At 35.7% G+C, this 18,386-nt stretch overlaps 1 protein-coding gene across 1 annotated transcript in view; it reads left to right on the top strand.

The window, feature by feature from the left end:
• LOC122668836 (eIF-2-alpha kinase GCN2) overlaps positions 1 to 2,768 on the top strand; it is a 152,556-nt gene extending 149,788 nt beyond the window's left edge. The window contains 2 exon segments of the mRNA XM_043865382.1: positions 1,998 to 2,141; positions 2,637 to 2,768. Of these exon segments, the coding sequence (XP_043721317.1) occupies positions 1,998 to 2,108 (111 nt within the window). The 3' untranslated portion in view covers positions 2,109 to 2,141; positions 2,637 to 2,768.
• Positions 2,769 to 18,386: the final 15,618 nt, after the last annotated feature.

Raw genomic sequence — 18,386 nt, 5'->3', positions numbered from 1 at the left:
GAGAACTTCTAGTGTTTCTTCCACCTTTCTATGACATGGCTGACTTTTGTGATACAATTGAAGGATAACTGGATTTGGCAGCAACAACAACATTCTAGTGGTTTTGAACCTCCCCAAAACTCGATGTGGTACTAGGAGTCTAGGACTCTAGGATGGCCATATGGGTGACTTGCTTGTATTGTTGACTCCGATATATTTTACTGTTAGTAATGAACCATGTATGATGTATGCTTTATGAAATGGTTTATAATTTTATGTTTATTCAAACCTAATGCATACGTAATTTGTTTTATTTGAATTACATGTGTTCAAGTATAAATATTGTGTGGAATAGGCCATATTAGAGAATGCATACAACATACACTACCGACCTAGGGTCCAAAGTAAAACCACCATTTTAGGTGTGAATTTTTTAAAATCCAAGGGTTTCACTATGTTTAGAGGGTCTAAAATAGGGTTCCTTCCCCCTCCCTGTTCTCGCTTTGGTATTGAATTATTTATTCGTCCAAAAAAAAAAAAGGGTTTCCTAGAAGTTTCAGGACCTAATTTTAACCATTTGGCCTTCAAAACCCATCATCTGAACTTGCAGTTAAAAGCGTGACTGAAATTTTGGTTTTGGTCGAAATTTGGTTTCGAGCCTAGTTGGAACCTTGATGCTTGCTTAGAAATTCCATTTCCTTGATGGTAGGAAATAATCTTTAGTCCAGTTTTTTTTATTTCAGCCCCTTGGGCTTTTCCACCCATTTTTTATTTGGTTTGCTGATTACTTTTTTTTGGGTTGGTGTTGCGAAGATTTTGTGGTCAACTCTGAGGGGTAGATCAAATGATTGGGAAATAAATTTTTAGCTCTTTTGAATCTACTAAAAACTGTTCATTGCTCCGTCTGATCAAGATAGAACTTGGAAGTGGTAGATTTTTTCGGTATTTCTCTGTCAAGTCTCAACTCCAGTGCTCTTGCACCAAATGCTATCTATGGAGTCTCAACTCCAAGGCTCTTACACCAAAATACATCCTCTGAACATCCTCCCGTTAGCTGGTTTCTGTATTCATCTTTCTGAAGTTCAGTTTTTTCCATGGTAACCTTGTAATGACAGAATATTGACTGTGGATCAACTGATCTCATGGCACCATGTATATCAAGAAGCTGGAAATATTTAGAAAAAGATTGGCTTCAGTAGTTGAAGTAGGAAAAAAATATGGAGGTGCAGAAGAAATTTGCTAGACTTCAGGGACAGATATGGTGATGAGTGGGGGTGTTTTATGGAGGAGAAGAGTGATTCTACCTTGAAGAAGATAGAGTGAAAAAGAATCCCCAAGTCAGGTTCTTAATGCTCAGGTATTCTTGTTGTTCATTGTGTTCTGTTTCTAGTGCTGGGTTTGGAGGGTGACAGAGTAAGTGTCTTGGTTTCTTTCTGTTTCTGGAGATTTGGAGGTTTTAACCTAGGAACTTGTACAACTGTGCTACATCATGACTGTTATTTAAATTTTTTTGTTAATCAAATATCTTAAACACATTCATGTATATTTCTGAATAGAGGCAACATAAGGAATTGGGTATTGAACAAGCGTTCAGAATTCAGATGTTCCCAAAACAATGTTCTTCTGTTTATGGGAAGATTATTCCATTCATTTCCCTTTTAATTACATATTATGTTGGTAAAATTTATTAATATTAGTCTTTTTCTAACTTTTGCATTTTATCCTTCTAACCTGGAGTATGACTCACTTAGCTTATATACCCTTACTGGGAAGGATTATGGAAAACCCAAGGAATTTTAGTTTTGATAGAAGTTATTGCCCCAGATAGAGTTGCTTGGCCCCCAAGAAGTTAGGACAAGGCTCTGTTGTGTTGAGTTTAGTCAAGTACTTGCATTTTAAGATTACTTGGAGTGGTAAACATATGATACTCTTGAGAAGTTTTTATTACTTTATGTATCTCTGTATGCTAACTACAAATCATTGAAAAAGGTCTACTATTTGTTTGATTCTTTATGCAGGTCCGTCACCTTGAACTGAAGAAGGAGAAAGAAATAAAGAGAGAAATGCTTGTGAAGTTTCTAACGGATGCAGTAGCCACACAGTTCAGGAACCACTCTATTTGGAATTGAAAAGGCATGTGTCTCAGAGCTTCAGTTTTCCAGGTTTGTCTGGAATCTTAGGATATGCAATTGATTGCTGTCATTTATTCATTTCTTGGTTTTAAATAATAGTAGTGAAAGTGTAGATGTGGCATCAGTAGGTACCTGGTAGGGGGGGGGGGGGGGCGAAGCCCCAAAGAGGAAGAGAAAAAAAAGAAAGGCTACAAGGATTATTTGATTTCTGCTCAAATTTGAGTAACTCAAGGGTATTGGGTACTTTATATAACACAATGTAAAGATGTTTAAGTGGTTCAATGGGTTACTTTTGAAAAACAAAGTATACTTAAATTGCTTATTAGTAAAGTTAATAAAATGGATTCAGTATGTAAGTTTTGTGACTCTAAATCTGTTTTTAATTTCTTTTAATACATGGGCCTTCAAATCCATCAATTTGCATGTGTCGAGACCTCACTTGTTGCAGCTTACAATGTTTAACGTTTATGTTATTCAACTTTAGGAGCTATTTTGTGATGCTGTTTAGTACTGAATTTACAGAAGGTGCTCTGCTCACCAATAGCCTTTCGGACCAACTTGCACCGAATCTGCCTACCACAGCTTACAAGCAGCTGCCAGACATGGTACAACATATTGGACGAGATTGTTGATACCTATAGTTTCTGTTTTGAAAATTTTTTATATGATTTAATTGTTATATATGTTCTTTGTCGCTGCATATATGAGTAAATTGACAGTTTGGCCATTGAGGCCATTGATAAGGAAGTAAAGCCAGAGATTTTCTTTTCTTTTACTTAGCCATTTCCCTTTTCACTTATGAGGAATCCGGAGATGTTTTCTGAACAGGAATGAGGTTTTGAAGATGGACTTCAGGCCAGAATATTCACAGCGAAGATCCTTGGGTCAATAATCTTGATTGGTCAGAATGACCAAAGAGTGATGTTGGTCAAGCTTAAATATGCGCCAACAGAATTTAGCAATATGGTTAAGAAGGGTCCCTCATGGATTATCCAAACCACTTCTCATTACACTTTGCCCTTCGTACATGATACAGATGGCCTATTACTTTGGCTTTTTCTTTGAATTTCTAACCATGTTTTTCCCTTCTTTTCTCTACATCTGCAAAAAACATAGATTGGTTGAAATTTTATTGGTATATAGGGGATGGTACTAGGGATCAAGGCCTACCCCAGCAATTTTATTTTATTTTTGTTAAAGCAAATTTAAGGGCTAGAATTCGAATCGGATTTAGGGGATGGTAGGGCCTACATGCCCAGTGTGGGTGTGTACTTGATTACAAAACTAGGTTTAAGTTAAAATGATCTTTCGAACTAATTCATGGGGTTTTCGGGTTATTTTTCCTGTGTATATTTATCTATTTGGTTCAGAGCTTGAATTTTGATTGTATTTTTGGTTCATGAGTAACCATAGAAATTGCATCCTTTGATTTCAGCATTTGATGTTAAAACCTCCACCTACTCTTTGAGAAATGAAATATCCATCAAATTCAATTTTTGTTTTAACCTTTTTATAATTGATGAGAGCCATTGTGGCTTTTTTCTTTTAAAATAAAATCAATTCTCCATAATCGAACTGTAGATGTAATACTCAATTTTTTTTTTTTGGGGGAGGGGGTGTGGGGCATGATTTTCCAACTTCGGGGTATCTTTCAAGGGGAACCAAAGCAATTCCTGTATTCACTTTCAGGAAATCGATCGTGATTCCTGACTGGGAGAAGAGATATTAGGTCTCAAAGAGGTTCAAGTATGGATAAAGCTGGTGGAGGAATACACAGTTTCCTTTGCATCTCTACCCCTTGTTCACTCAAGAAATCTGTTGGACAGGTGGATTCACATCTCTTACAACCTACACAATCCTCTGTTCTTGGAGCAGAGGCAATTTGCTTAGCTTTACATCCATACCAAGGTATCATTTCTAATACATCTGTGGGGCACACATTAAGTACATCTTATGCATGTATCATAAATGTTTACTGAATGTGACATTGGATCTATAAATTTTTGAACTACATAAATTTTCGATCTAGTAAAAATAAAGTAGCAAATGTTATAGATACTAGATGAATCAATGATTTATCCGAAATTTTTTTAATCAGTACTCCATGGATTTACTTCATCATCAGCTCCCTCTGAACCCCTACCCTACCTCTGCTCTATCCCCTCCCCCTCGTAATCCCTGTAGCGCACCTCTCTCTCTCTCTCTCTCTCTCTCTCTCTCCTTAGCTATGAGTGGGTGTTGTGATAGATTGGCTGAAAAAGGAGGAAAGTGTAGTGCCAAACAAAAAATACCCATTATCAAGAAAAGTAGAAATGTGAAAATAAAAATTTTTCCAAGTAAAAATTGTATGGAACATGAGGTACCTTAAAACATAGTTTTTGAAACCTGCAATATCCTATACGTGGTTTTTCTAAACATTAAATATCCCAAGTGTAATAGATGGTGTCTGATTTGGCTGACCTGGCAGCGTATGTGTGAATTTTTTGAAACCTGTCATAAATCGATTTTGCTTGAGGAGCATCTGGATCTTTTGGAAGTCATTCCGTTAGTGATTGGTGATGTAGAGAAGACGAAGTTGGATTCTATTCCGGGATGAGATCAAGAAGGATGTGTGGGATCTTGATGATAGTTCGTCAGGTCTGGATGGTTTTCAAGGTTCTTTTTTTAGGAGATGCTGGGAGATCGTTGATAATGATGTCTGCAGGACGGTTATTAATTTCTTTAAGGACGGCATTATTCCTAGAGGAATTAATAATTGCTTTATAACTCTGATTTCGAATATAGAAGGGGTTGTTTCTTTGGATAAATTTCGCCCAATCTGCATGAGGAATTTTGTTTGCAAAATCTTTTCTAAAATTATGGCGAACAAGCTAGATGATTTCTTATCTAGGCTTATTTCGAAGGAGTAGGGGACGTTTTAGAAAGGGAAGGTTATTTTTCAAATATTAGTCTAGCTTTTGAGCTGGGAAACTTGATGCACAAATCAGTGAGGGGTGGCGGCATAGGTCTGAAGCTTGATGTGCAGAAAGCTTATGATTCCCTTTCTTAAGATTTTCTTTTTAAGGTGTAAGAAGCTTTGGATTTAGTGGCCGTTGAGTCCAGTAGCTGCATCAGTTGCTCATTTCCACTCGGATCTCTATTCTTTTGAATGGAGGGCCGGTTGGTTTTTTTGGGGTTGAAAGAAGCTTACGCTAAGGGGATCCACTGTCCCCTTTGTTATTTATCATTGCGGAGGAGGTATTGTGCAAGGGACTTAAAAGAATGGTCCAAGAGAAAATGATTCTTCCTTTGAGGGGTCCTAGGGTGTGCCTACTCTGGATCACCTCCTTTTTGCTGACGATGTTTTCATTTTTATTATTGGCTCTTCTAGGCACAAAAAGAATTTTTTGAGAAATACCAGAATTTCTCCAGCCAAAAAATTAATCTAGAGAAGAGTAAACCGTTATGTGGCTCTATCATTCCCACTAGAAGGCGGCAGATTTCAGATCTGTTAAATGTTCCTCTATGCAACCTCCCAACCAAGTACTTGGATGTTGATATTTTTAAGGAAAAAAATATCAATTAGTATATGATGAAACAATTTTATCCCATAGACATGGATGCCCTTGGTACCTAATAGTAAGAAACTACCATGATTCTTTATACCAAATTCCTTTGAATTCAGGACTTCAAGGTACACCATAATATCCTTGCTAATGTCTTTGGTTGGGGAAAAACATCTGATGGGATGTGATGAGCACATTTATGTGTGAAATCTTAGAGCATAAAGCATACATTTTACCACATTGGACAGAGTTACGCGGTGCTTTCTTGTGCTTTTCAGGTTTTAGGTGAATTCTTGTGAAAATGGAGGAGATGATGCTAAGAAAATATTGTTAAGCTCTTTAGAGGTGTTAATGGCATGGATGCGTAGGGCGTGGTTTGCATGCCGAGGTAGAAGATGGATTGGGCATTAGAAGACTTCACGATGTGAACATATCTTTACTCTATAAATTAGCTTGGTAGAATTCTCGTAGACGGAAAATGATCTATAAGGGTTTATTTGTAATTATTGACAGTCGGCCGGAGACAAAATGAAGCAAAAGTTCGGATTCTAGGGGCCTTAACGCAATAAGCAGAAGTTATATTTCCTGTACCGAAAAATTCCATTTGGAGGGTTCGACACCAACTTCAACTTGAGATATCTTAGGCTCCAAACTCCAAATTGACAAAATTTGAGTCTATTTTGGGTGACTTTTTGCAAGGAACACAATGGTAAGGCTATATAAACACCCCATGCTTCACGTTTCCTGAAGGACAGAATGGGTATTTTATTTATTCTTGAAGGAATCCTAGTCATCACCCTTACTCTCTCTCTCCTCCAACTTCTCAAGGGCACTTCAAATTCTACTTAGAATAGATTTATTTTGAAAGATATTCTCTCACCTATGAAAAGTTGAAAAGTCAAAGCATCTTTGATTTTATTGATTGGAGAAGATATCTACAAAGAAAATGAAGCACTTGTTATAATTGAAAGTTTACTTTTCTAGAAATAGAAGTTCTATGTAAACAATTTTCTCTTTTTCTTCTTTCTATTTTTTTCCTTTTTTTCTTAGGATTCAAGGCATTGTAAAAGAGGAAGGAGAAGAGAATATTCTCTTTTCTTAGGGAATATTTCCCCTACACTTCCCTCTTCTCTCTTCTCTCTCTCTTCCCCTATAAATACCTCTTGCCCTTTGGGTTGTAAGAAGTTAGTTTTTAGTTCAGTTTTTAGTTAGTTTCTAGTTCAATTTTAATTCAGTTTTTAGTGTAATTTTTAGTTCATTCACTTAGTAAAATTTCTTTTCTTCTTCTCCTTCTAAGTTGTGATTTTTGGCTTTTATAAGTTCTAGTTTACTTTTTGATTTTCATTTAATGGTTGTAATAGGTTTAGTTTATGCTTTAATTTCAATTTAAGTCTTCAATTGGATTGTAATTTCTTAATTCTAGTTTAGGTTTTAAGCCTTCTAGTCTAAGTTCTTAAGTTGATGACAAGACTTGAAGATTTAGAAGAGGAGATCATGGTAAGTTTATGCAAGTATTCAAGCTTTTCAATTACATTCATGCAAGCACATCTAGGTTTTACTATCTAAATTCTTAATCTCATTCTCCCTCTCCACGATCTCTCTCTATCTTCTTCTTTTTCTCCCTCTATTTCTTTTATTTTTTTTATATGATTGTGGTATGTGCATGCACTTTTATTCCCTTATTTCTTTTTTTGTGATTATGAAATGTGGCTGCGTTTTTGTTATTCCTTCCAATTTACGATAGTTTGATAGGTTAGATGCCCATGTGTTAAGACGTCAACTTAATCCCATAATTTTGTTAGATGCTTATGAGTTAGGATGCATTAATTTTCATTAGTTTCATTAGTTTAATTTAACACTTTGATTTGGTTTACTTTGCATTACTTTTAAGTTAATTAAATAGAGTGGCGTACATTTCCTCGTGTTCGACCCGTAGCTACGATTGACCCGTACGCTTGCGGTATTATTTTAACTCAAACAGGATGCAATACAAATCTTTTATCCAAATTCTTAAGACTTTTAAGATAATCAGAGGATGGTCTATCATCGGTATGTAAATGGAACCTACAATCTGTAACTACATTCCAACACAGGTAAGTGCTATAATATAACGGCTTTTCATCACCCTTCCTTATTGTGAAAAGTAGGCTTTCACTGCCTCCGAGTCTTTCATTCTGAACTCCATTTCTTGGAGATTAAGAGTCGTGTCATGTTTAACAACTCCAGGAGGCATATACAGCATGTCGTCCATAGGAGTCTTCTCATCTTTGGAAACATATCGATCTCATGAGCCATAAGATTTCGAAACAGTCTAACAACTGCTAGTTGGTCCTTGTAGGCATCCCCATCTCGAGTAAACAAATATTTAGTGAACGGAGAGAAGCTACCATTGGAACAAAGTTCTTCCACGTCAATTTCTGAGGTTTACTAATCCCCTGTTTTTTTAAACCTTCATCTACACCAGTCTCAACATCGCGTCTGAAATTTTTAAACGATACAGTAAGAGTAGGAAACTTAGTAGGTTGAGAAGTTAGAGTGAACTGTTCCTTGTTTTTTACAACAAATTTCTAGAAATTGCAGAGCTGTGTAAAGTCCCAAACAACTGGGTGCCAAAAAATGTCATATTCATTAGAAGACAGGTACAGATCATCTACAAAATGTTTGAACATATCAAGCCTCGCCAAGTCAGGAATCATATCTCAATTGTTGAAGATGTTTGAGGATATAGAATTTGTCTTGTTCCACTTTGTTCTTTTTTTTTTTATCTTCGGTCACCTTTGTGAACTTGATAAATTTTTAGAGTTGCCAAACTTCCTGTTCCACTCACAACAACAAATTCAGTAATATTACCTCCTGATGAATAGTCTCTCCCCAAATAATCTAAACTCAAAAAATATCAATTAACATACGAAGAAACAATTTTGTCCCATAGACAGGGATGCCCTTGGTACCTAGTTCTAAGAAACTATCATGATTCTTTATAATAAATTCTCGTAGATTTAGGACTACAGGGTACATAATAATATCCTTGTTAATGTCTTTGGTTGGTGAAAAACATCCGATGGGATGCAATACAAATCTTTTATCCAACTTCTTATGATTTTTAAGATAATCAGAGGATGGTCCATCATCTGTATGTAAATGGAACCTACAATCTGTAACTACATTTTGACACGTGTAAGTGCCAGAATATAACGGCTTTTGATCGACCTTCCCTACTGTGAAAAGTAGGCTATCATTACCCTCCGAGTCTGTCATTCTAAACTCCATTTCATGGAGATTAAGGGTCATGGCATGTTTAACAACTTCAGGAAGCATATACGGCATGTCCTCCATAAGAGTCTTCTCATATTTCGTAAACATATCTATCTCTTGAGCCACAAGATTCTGAAACAGTCTAACAACTATTAGTTGGTCCTTGTAAGCATCCCCATCTCGAGTAAATAAATATTTAGTGAATGGAGCTACCATTGGAACAGAGTTCTTCCACGTCGATTTCTGTGGTTTACTAATCCCCTGTTTTTTAAAACATTCATCTACACCAGTATCAACATCGAGTCTGATGTTTTTAGACGACACAGCAAGAGTAGGAAACTTAGTAGGTTGAGAAGTTGGAGTAAACTGATCCATGTTTTTTTCAACTAATTTTCAAAAATTGCAGCGCCGTGCAAAGTCCCAAACAACGGGATGACGAAGAATGTCATATCCATTAGAAAACAGGTACAGATCATCTACAAAATTTATAAACATATTAAGACTCGTCAAGTCACGAATCATATCTCTAAATTGCTGAAGAAGTTTGAGGATATAGAATTTGTCTTGTTCCCACTTTGTTCATTTTTTTTTATCTTCGGCCACCTTTGTGAACTTGATAAATTTGAGAGTTGCCAAACTTCCTGTTTCGCTCACAACAACAGATTCAGCAATATAACCTCCTATTGAATAGTCTCTACCCAAGTAATCTAAACCTCAAAAATATCAATTATCATATGATGAAATAATTTTGTCTCATAGACAGGGATGCCCTTGGTACCTAGTTCTATGAAACTATCATGATTCTTTATAATAAATTTTTGTAGATTTAGGACTTCAGGGTACACAATAATATCATTGTTAATGTTTTTGGTTGGAGAAAAACATAGGATGGGATGCAATACAAATCTTTTATCTAATTTCTTAAGATTTTTAAGATAATCAGAGGATGGTCCAGCATCGGTATGTAAATGGAACCTACAATCTGTAACTACATTTCGACACATTTAAGTGCCAGAATATAACGGCTTTTTATCGACCTTCCCTACTGTGAAAAGTAGGCTATTATTACCCTCCGAGTGTATTGTTCTAAACTCCATTTCATGGAGATTAAGGGTCGTGGCATGTTTAACAACCTTAGGAAGCATATACGACATGTCCTCCATAAGAGTCTTCTCAACATTCGTAAACATATCTATCTCATGAGCCATAAGATTTCGAAACAGTCTAACAACTACTAGTTGGTTCTTGTAGGCATCCCCATCTGGAGTAAGTAAATATTTAGTGAATGGAGCTACCATAGGAACAAAGTTCTTCCACGTCAATTTCTGAGGTTTACTAATCCCCTATTTTTTGAAACTCTCATCTATGCCAGTCTCAACATCGCGTCAGATGTTTTTAGACGACACAGTAAGAGTAGAAAACTTAGTAGGTTGATAAGTTGGAGTGAACTGATCCATGTTTTTCACAACTAATTTCCAAAAATTGCAACGCTATACAAAGTCCTAAACAACTAGGTGCCGAAAAATATCATATCCATTAAAAGACAGGTACAGATCATCTACAAAATGTTTGAGCATATCAAGCCTCGCCAAGTCAGAAATCATATCTTTAAATTGCTGAAGAAGTTTGAGGATATTGAATTTGTCTTGTTCCCACTTTGTTTTTTTTTTTTGTTTGACCACCTTTATGAATTTGGTAAATTTAAAAGTTGCCAAACTTCCTGTTCCGCTCACAACAACAGATTCAGCAATATTACCTCCTATTGAATAGTCTCTCCCCAAGTAATCTAAACCTCAGAAAATATCAATTAGCATACGATGAAACAATTTTGTCCCATAGACAGGAATGCCCTCGTACCTAGTTCTAAGAAACTACCATAATTCTTTATAATAAATTCCTGTAGATTCAAGACTTCAAAGTACCAATAATATCCTTGCTAATGTCTTTAGTTGGGAAAAAACAACCGATGGGATGCATGATAAATCTTTTATCCAACTTCTTAAGATTTTTAAGATAATCAGAGGATGGTCTATCATTTGTATGTAAATGGAACCTACCATCTATAACTACATTTCGACACAGGTAAGTGTCAGAATATAATGGTTTTTCATGGACCTTTCCTACTGGAAAAAGTAGGCTTTCATTGCCATCCTAGTCTGTCATTCTAAACTCCATTTCCTGGAGATTAAGGGACGTGGCATGTTTAACAATTTTAGGAATCATATACGGCATGTCCTCTATAAGAGTCTTCTTATCTTTCGAAACGTATCTATCTCATAAGCCACAAGGTTTTGAAACAGTCTAACAACTGCTAGTTGGTCATTGTAGGCATCCCCATCTCGAGTAAACAAATATTTAGTGAACGGAGCTACCATTGGAACAAAGTTTTTCCATGTCAATTTCTGAGGTTTACTAATCCCCTGCTTTTTGAAACCTTCATCTACACCAGTCTCAACATCGCGTTTAAAGTTTGTAGACGACATAGTAATAGTAGGAAAGTTAGTAGGTTGAGAAGTTGGAGTAAACTGATCCATGTTCTTTTTAACTAATTTTTCAAAAATTGCAGCACTGTGCAAGGTCCCAAACAACTGGGTGCCAAAGAATGTCATATCCATTAGAAGACAGGTACAGATCATCTATAAAATGTTTGAACATATCAAGACTCGCAAAGTCACGAATCATATCTCTAAATTGCTGAAGAAGTTTGAGGATATAGAATTTGTCTTGTTCCCACTTTGTTCATTTTGTTTATTTTCGGCCACCTTTGTGAACTTGATAAATTTGAGAGTTGCTAAACTTCCTATTTCGCTTAGAACAACAGATTTGACAATATTACTTCCTATTGAATAGTCTCTACCCAAGTAATCTAAACCTCGAAAAATATCAATTATCATATGATGAAATAATTTTGTCTCATAGACAGGGATACCCTTGGTACCTAGTTCTATGAAACTACCATGATTCTTTATAATAAATTTTTGTAGATTTAGTACTTCAGGGTACACAATAATATCCTTGCTAATATTTTTTGTTGGAGAAAAACATCCGATGGGATGCAATACAAATCTTTTATCTAACTTCTTAAGGATTTTAAGATAATCAGAGGATCGTCTAGCATTGATCGGTATGTAAATGGAACCTATAATCTGTAACTACATTTCGACACATTTAAGTGCCAGAATATAACGACTTTTTATCGACCTTCCCTACTGTGAAAAGTAGGCTATTATTACCCTCCGAGTCTATTATTCTAAACTCCATTTCATGGAGATTAAGGGTCGTGGCATGTTTAACAACCTCAGAAAGCATATACGACATGTCCTCTATAAGAGTCTTCTCAACATTCGTAAACATATCTATCTCATCAGCCACAAGATTCCGAAACAGTCTAACAACTACTAGTTGGTCCTTGTAGGCATCCCCATCTGGAGTAAGTAAATATTTAGTGAATTGAGCTACCATTGGAACAAAGTTCTTCCACGTCAATTTCTAAGGTTTACGAATCCCCTATTTTTTGAAATCCTCATCTACACGAGTCTCAACATCGCGTCAAATGTTTTTAGACGACATAATAAGAGTAGGAAACTTAGTAGGTTGATAAGTTGGAGTGAACTGATCCATGTTTTTCACAACTAATTTCCAAAAATTACAGCGCTGTACAAAGTCTCAAACAACTAGGTGCCGAAAAATATCATATCCATTAAAAGACAGGTACAGATCATCTACAAAATGTTTGAGCATATCAAGCCTCGCCAAGTCAGAAATCATATCTTTAAATTGCTGAAGAAGTTTGAGGATATTGAATTTGTCTTGTTCCCACTTTATTTTTTTTTTTTTAATATTTGGCCACCTTTATGAATTTGATAAATTTGAGAGTTGCCAAACTTTCTGTTCCGCTCACAACAACAGATTCAGCAATATTACCTCCTATTGAATAGTCTCTCCCCAAGTAATCTAAACCTCAAAAAATATCAATTAGCATATGATGAAACAATTTTATCCCATAGATAGGAATGCCCTCGTACCTAGTTCTAAGAAACTACCATAATTCTTTATAATAAATTCCTGTAGATTCAGGACTTCAAGGTACACAATAGTATCCTTGCTAATGTCTTTAGTTGGGGAAAAACATCCGATGGGATGCATGACAAATCTTTTATCCAACTTCTTAAGATTTTTAAGATAATTAGAGGATGGTCCATCACCTATATGTAAATGGAACCTACAATCTGTAACTACATTTCGATATAGGTAAGTGCTAGAATATAATGGTTTTTCATGGACCTTTCCTACTGGGAAAAGTAGGCTTTCATTGCCATCCTAGTCTGTCATTCTAAACTCCATTTCCTGGAGATTAAGGGACGTGGCATGTTTAACAATTTTAGGAATCATGTACGACATGTCCTCCATAAGAGTCTTCATATCTTTCGAAACGTATCTATCTCATAAGCCACAAGGTTTCGAAACAGTCTAACAACTGCTAGTTGGTCATTGTAGGCATCCCCATCTCGAGTAAACAAATATTTAGTGAACGGAGCTACCATTGGAACAAAGTTTTTCCATGTCAATTTCTGAGGTTTACTAATCCCCTGCTTTTTGAAACCTTCATCTACACCAGTCTCAACATCACGTCTAAAGTTTGTAGACGACACAGTAAGAGTAGGAAAGTTAGTAGGTTGAGAAGTTGGAGTAAACTGATCCATGTTCTTTTTAACTAATTTTTTAGAAATTGCAGCACTGTCCAAGGTCCCAAACAATTGGGTGCCGAAGAATGTCATATCCATTAGAAGACAAGTACAGATCATCTATAAAATGTTTGAACGTATCAAAACTCGCAAAGTCAAGAATCATATCTCTAAATTACTGAAGAAGTTTGAGGATATAGAATTTGTCTTGTTCCCACTTTGTTCATTTTTTTTATCTTCGGCCACCTTTGTGAACTTGATAAATTTGAGAGTTGCCAAATTTCCTGTTTCGCTTAGAACAATAGATTTGACAATATTACCTCCTATTGAATAGTCTCTACCCAAGTAATTTAAACCTAAAAAAATATCAATTATCATACGATGAAATAATTTTATCCCATAGACAAAGATACCCTTGGTACCTAGTTCTAAGAAACTACCATGATTCTTTATTTATAATAAATTTCTGTAGATTTAGGACTTCAGGGTACACAATAATATCCTTGCTAATGTCTTTAGTTGGGGAAAATCATCCGATGGGATGCAATAAATATCTTTTATCCATTTCTTAAGATTTTTAAGATAATCAAAGGATGGTCCATCATCGGTATGTAAATGGAACCTACAATCTGTAACTACATTTCGATACAGGTAAGTGCCAGAATATAACAGTTTTTCAGCGACCTTCCCTACTGTGAAAAGTAGGCTTTCATTGCCCTCCGAGTCTGTCATTCTAAACCCAATTTCCTAGAGATTATGGGTCGTGGCATATTTAACAACTTCAGGAAGCTTATACGGCATGTCCTCCATAGGAGTCTTCTCATCTTTCGAAAATGTATCTATCTCATGAGCCACAATGTTTCGAAATAGTTTAACAACTGTTAGTTGGTCCTTGTAGACATCCCCATCTCGAGTAAACAAATATTTAGTAAATGGAGCTACCATTGGAACAAAGTTCTTCCACGTCAATTTCTAAGGTTTACTAATCCCCTGTTTTTTGAAACCTTCATCTACACCAGTCTCAACATCGCGTCTGAAGTTTTTAGACGACACAGTAAGAGTAGGCAACTTAATAGGTTGAGAAGTTGGAGTAAACTTATCCATGTTTTTTTCAACTAATTTCTAGAAATTGCAGCGCTATACAAAGTCCCAAACAACTAGATGCCGAAGAATGTCATATCCATTAGAAAAAAGGTACAAATCATCTACAAAATGTTTGAACATATCAAACGTCGCCAAATCAAGAATCATATCTTTAAATTGCTGAAGAAGTTTGAGGATATATAATTTGTCTTGTTCCCACTTTGTTCATTTTTTATCTTCGTCCACCTTTTTTAACTAGATAAATTTGAGAGTTGCCAAACTTCTTGTTCCGCTCACAACAATAGATTCAGCAATATTACATCCTATTGAATAGTTTCTACCCAAATAATCTAAACCTCGAAAAATATCAATTAGCATATGATGAAACAATTTTTTCCCATAGACAGGGATGCCCTTAATACCTAGTTCTAAGAAACTACTATGATTCTCTATAATAAATTTCTGTAGATTCAGGATTTCAGGGTACACAATAATATCCTTGCTAATGTCCTTGGTTGGGGAAAAACATCCGATGGGATGCAATACAAATCTTTTATCCAACTTCTTAAGATTTTTAAGATAATCAGAGGATGGTCCATCATCGGTATGTAAATGGAACCTACAATCTGTAACTACATTCCGACACAGGTAAGTGCCAGAATATAACGACTTTTCATCGACTTTGCCTACTGTGAAAAGTAGGCTTTTATTGCCCTCCAAGTCTGTCATTCAAAACTCCATTTCCTGAAATGTAAGGGTCGTGGCATGTTTAACAATTTCAGGAGGCATATACGACATGTCCTCCATAAGAGTCTTCTCATCTTTCAGAAATGTATCAATCTCATGAGACACAAGGTTCCGAAACAGTCTAGCAACTGCTAGTTTGTCCTTGTAGGCATCCCCATCTCGAGTAAGCAAATATTTAGTGAACGGAGCAGAGCTACCATTGGAACAAAGTTCTTCCACGTCAATTTCTAAGGTTTACTAATCCCCTATTTTTTTAAACCTTCATCTACCCCAGTCTCAACATCGCCTCTGATACTTTTAGATGACACAGTAAAAGTAGGAAACTTAGTAGATTGAGAAGTTGGAGTGAAGTGATCCATGTTTTTTACAATTAATTTTCAAAAATTACAGCGCTTTGTAAAATCCCAAACACCTGAGTGTCGAAGAATGTCATATCCATTAGAAGACAGGTATATATCATCTACAAAATGTTTGAACATATCAAGCCTCGCTAAGTCAGGAATCATATCTCTAAATTGCTGAAGAAGTTTGAAGATATAGAATTTGTCTTGTTCTCACATTGTTTTTTTTTTTTTTTTTTTGGTCACCTTTGTGAACTTGATAAATTTGAGAGTTGCCAAACTTCCTGTTCCACTTACAACAACAGATTCAACAATATTACCTCCTATTGAATAGTCTCTCCCCAAGTAATCTAAACCTAAAAAAATATCAATTAGCATACGATGAAATAATTTTGTCGCATAAACAGGGATGCCGTTGGTACTTAGTTCTAAGAAACTACCATGATTCTTTATAATAAATTCCTGTAGATTTAGGACTTCAGGGTACACAATAATATCCTTGCTAATGTCTTTGGTTGGGGAAAAACATCTGATGGAATGCAATACAAATCTTTAATCCAACTTCTTAAGATTTTAAGATAATCAGAGGATGGTCCATCATCGGTATGTAATTGGAATCTACAATCTATAACTACATTTCAACATAGGTAAGTGCCAGAATATAACGGCTTTTCATCGACCTTTCCTACTGTGAAAAGTAGGCTTTCATTGCCATCCGAGTCTGTCATTCTAAACTCCATTTCCTGGAGATTAAGGGTCGTGACATGTTTAACAACTTCAGGAGTCATATACTGTATGTCCTCCATAAAAGTCTTCTCATCTTTCAAAAACGTACCTATCTCATAAGCCATAAGGTTTCGGAACAGTCTAAGAACTGCTAGTTGGTCATTGTAGGCATCCCTATCTTGAATAAATAAATAATTAGTGAAGTGAGAGGAGCTACCATTGGAACAAAGTTCTTCCACGTCAATTTCTGAGGTTTACTAATCCCCTGCTTTTTGAAACCTTTATCTACACCAGTCTCAACATTGCGTCTGAAGTTTTTAAATGACATAGTAAGAGTAGAAAACTTAGTAGGTTGAGAAGTTGAGTGAACCGATCCATGTTTTTTACAACTAATTTACAGAAATTGTAGTGCTGTGCAAAGTCCCAAACAACTGGGTGCCAAAGAATGTCATATCCATTAGAAGACAGGTATAGATCATCTACAAAATGTTTGAATATATCAAGCGTCGCCAAATCAGGAATCATATCTCTAAATTGCTGAAGAAGTTTGAGGATATAAAATTTGTCTTGTTCCCACTTTGTTCATTTTTCATTTTCGGCAACCTTTGTGAACTTGAGAAATTTGAGAGTTTCCAAACTTTCTGTTCCGCTCACAACAACAGATTCAGCAATATTACCTCCTATTGAATAGCCTCTACCCAAGTAATCTAAACCTCGAAAAATATCAATTAGCATACGATGAAACAATTTTATCCCATAGACAAGGATGCCCTTGGTACTTAGTTCTAAAAAACTATCATGATTCTTTATAATAAATTTCTGTAGATTTAGGATTTCAGGGTACATAATAATATCATTGCTAATGTCTTTGGTTGGGAAAAAACATCCAATGGGATGCAATACAAATCTTTTATCCGACTTCTTAAGATTTTTAAGATAATCAAAGGATGATCCATCATCGATATGTAAATGGAACCTACAATCTGTAATTAAATTTCGACATAGGTAAATGCCAGAATATAACGACTTTTCATCGACTTTCCCTACTGTGAAAAATAGGCTTTCATTGCCCTCCGAGTCTGTCATTCTAAACTCCATTTCTTGGAGATTAAGGGTCATAGCATGTTTAACAACTTCAGGAAGCATATACGGCATGTTCTCCATAAGAGTCTTCTTATCTTTCAAAAACGTATCTATCTCATGAGCCACAATGTTCCGAAACAGTTTAACAACTGCTAGTTGGTCCTTGTAGGCATCCCCATCTCGAGTAAACAAATATTTAGTAAACGGAGCTACCATTGGAACAAAGTTCTTCCACTTCAATTTCTGAGGTTTACTAATCCCCTGTTTTTTGAAACCTTCATCTACACCAGTCTAAACATCGCGTTTGAAGATTTTAGACGATACAGTAAGAGTAGGAAACTTAGTAGGTTGAGAAGTTGGAGTAAACTGATCCATGTTTTTTTCAACTAATTTCCAAAAATTGCAGCGCTGTGCAAAGTCCCAAACAACTGGGTGCCGAAGAATGTCATATCTATTAGAAGACAGGTACAGATCATTTACAAAATGTTTGAACATATCAAGACTTGCCAAGTCAAGAATCATATCTCTAAATTGCTGGCGAAGTTTGAGGATATAGAATTTGTCTTGTTCCTACTTTGTTCTTTTTTTTATCTTCGGACACCTTTGTGAACTTGATAAATTTGAGAGCTGCCAAACTTCCTGTTCCGTTTACAACAACAAATTCAACAATATTACCTCCTAGTGAATAGTCTCTCCCCAAGTAATCTAAACCTCAAAAAATATCAATTAGCCTACGATGAAACAATTTTCTCCCATGGACAGGGATGCCCTTGGTACCTAGTTCTAAGAAACTATCATGATTCTTAATAA

This window comes from Telopea speciosissima, chromosome 7, assembly GCF_018873765.1.
Source record: "Telopea speciosissima isolate NSW1024214 ecotype Mountain lineage chromosome 7, Tspe_v1, whole genome shotgun sequence".
NCBI classification, from domain to species: Eukaryota; Viridiplantae; Streptophyta; class Magnoliopsida; order Proteales; family Proteaceae; genus Telopea; species Telopea speciosissima.
This window is presented reverse-complemented; position numbering and strand designations above follow the sequence as displayed.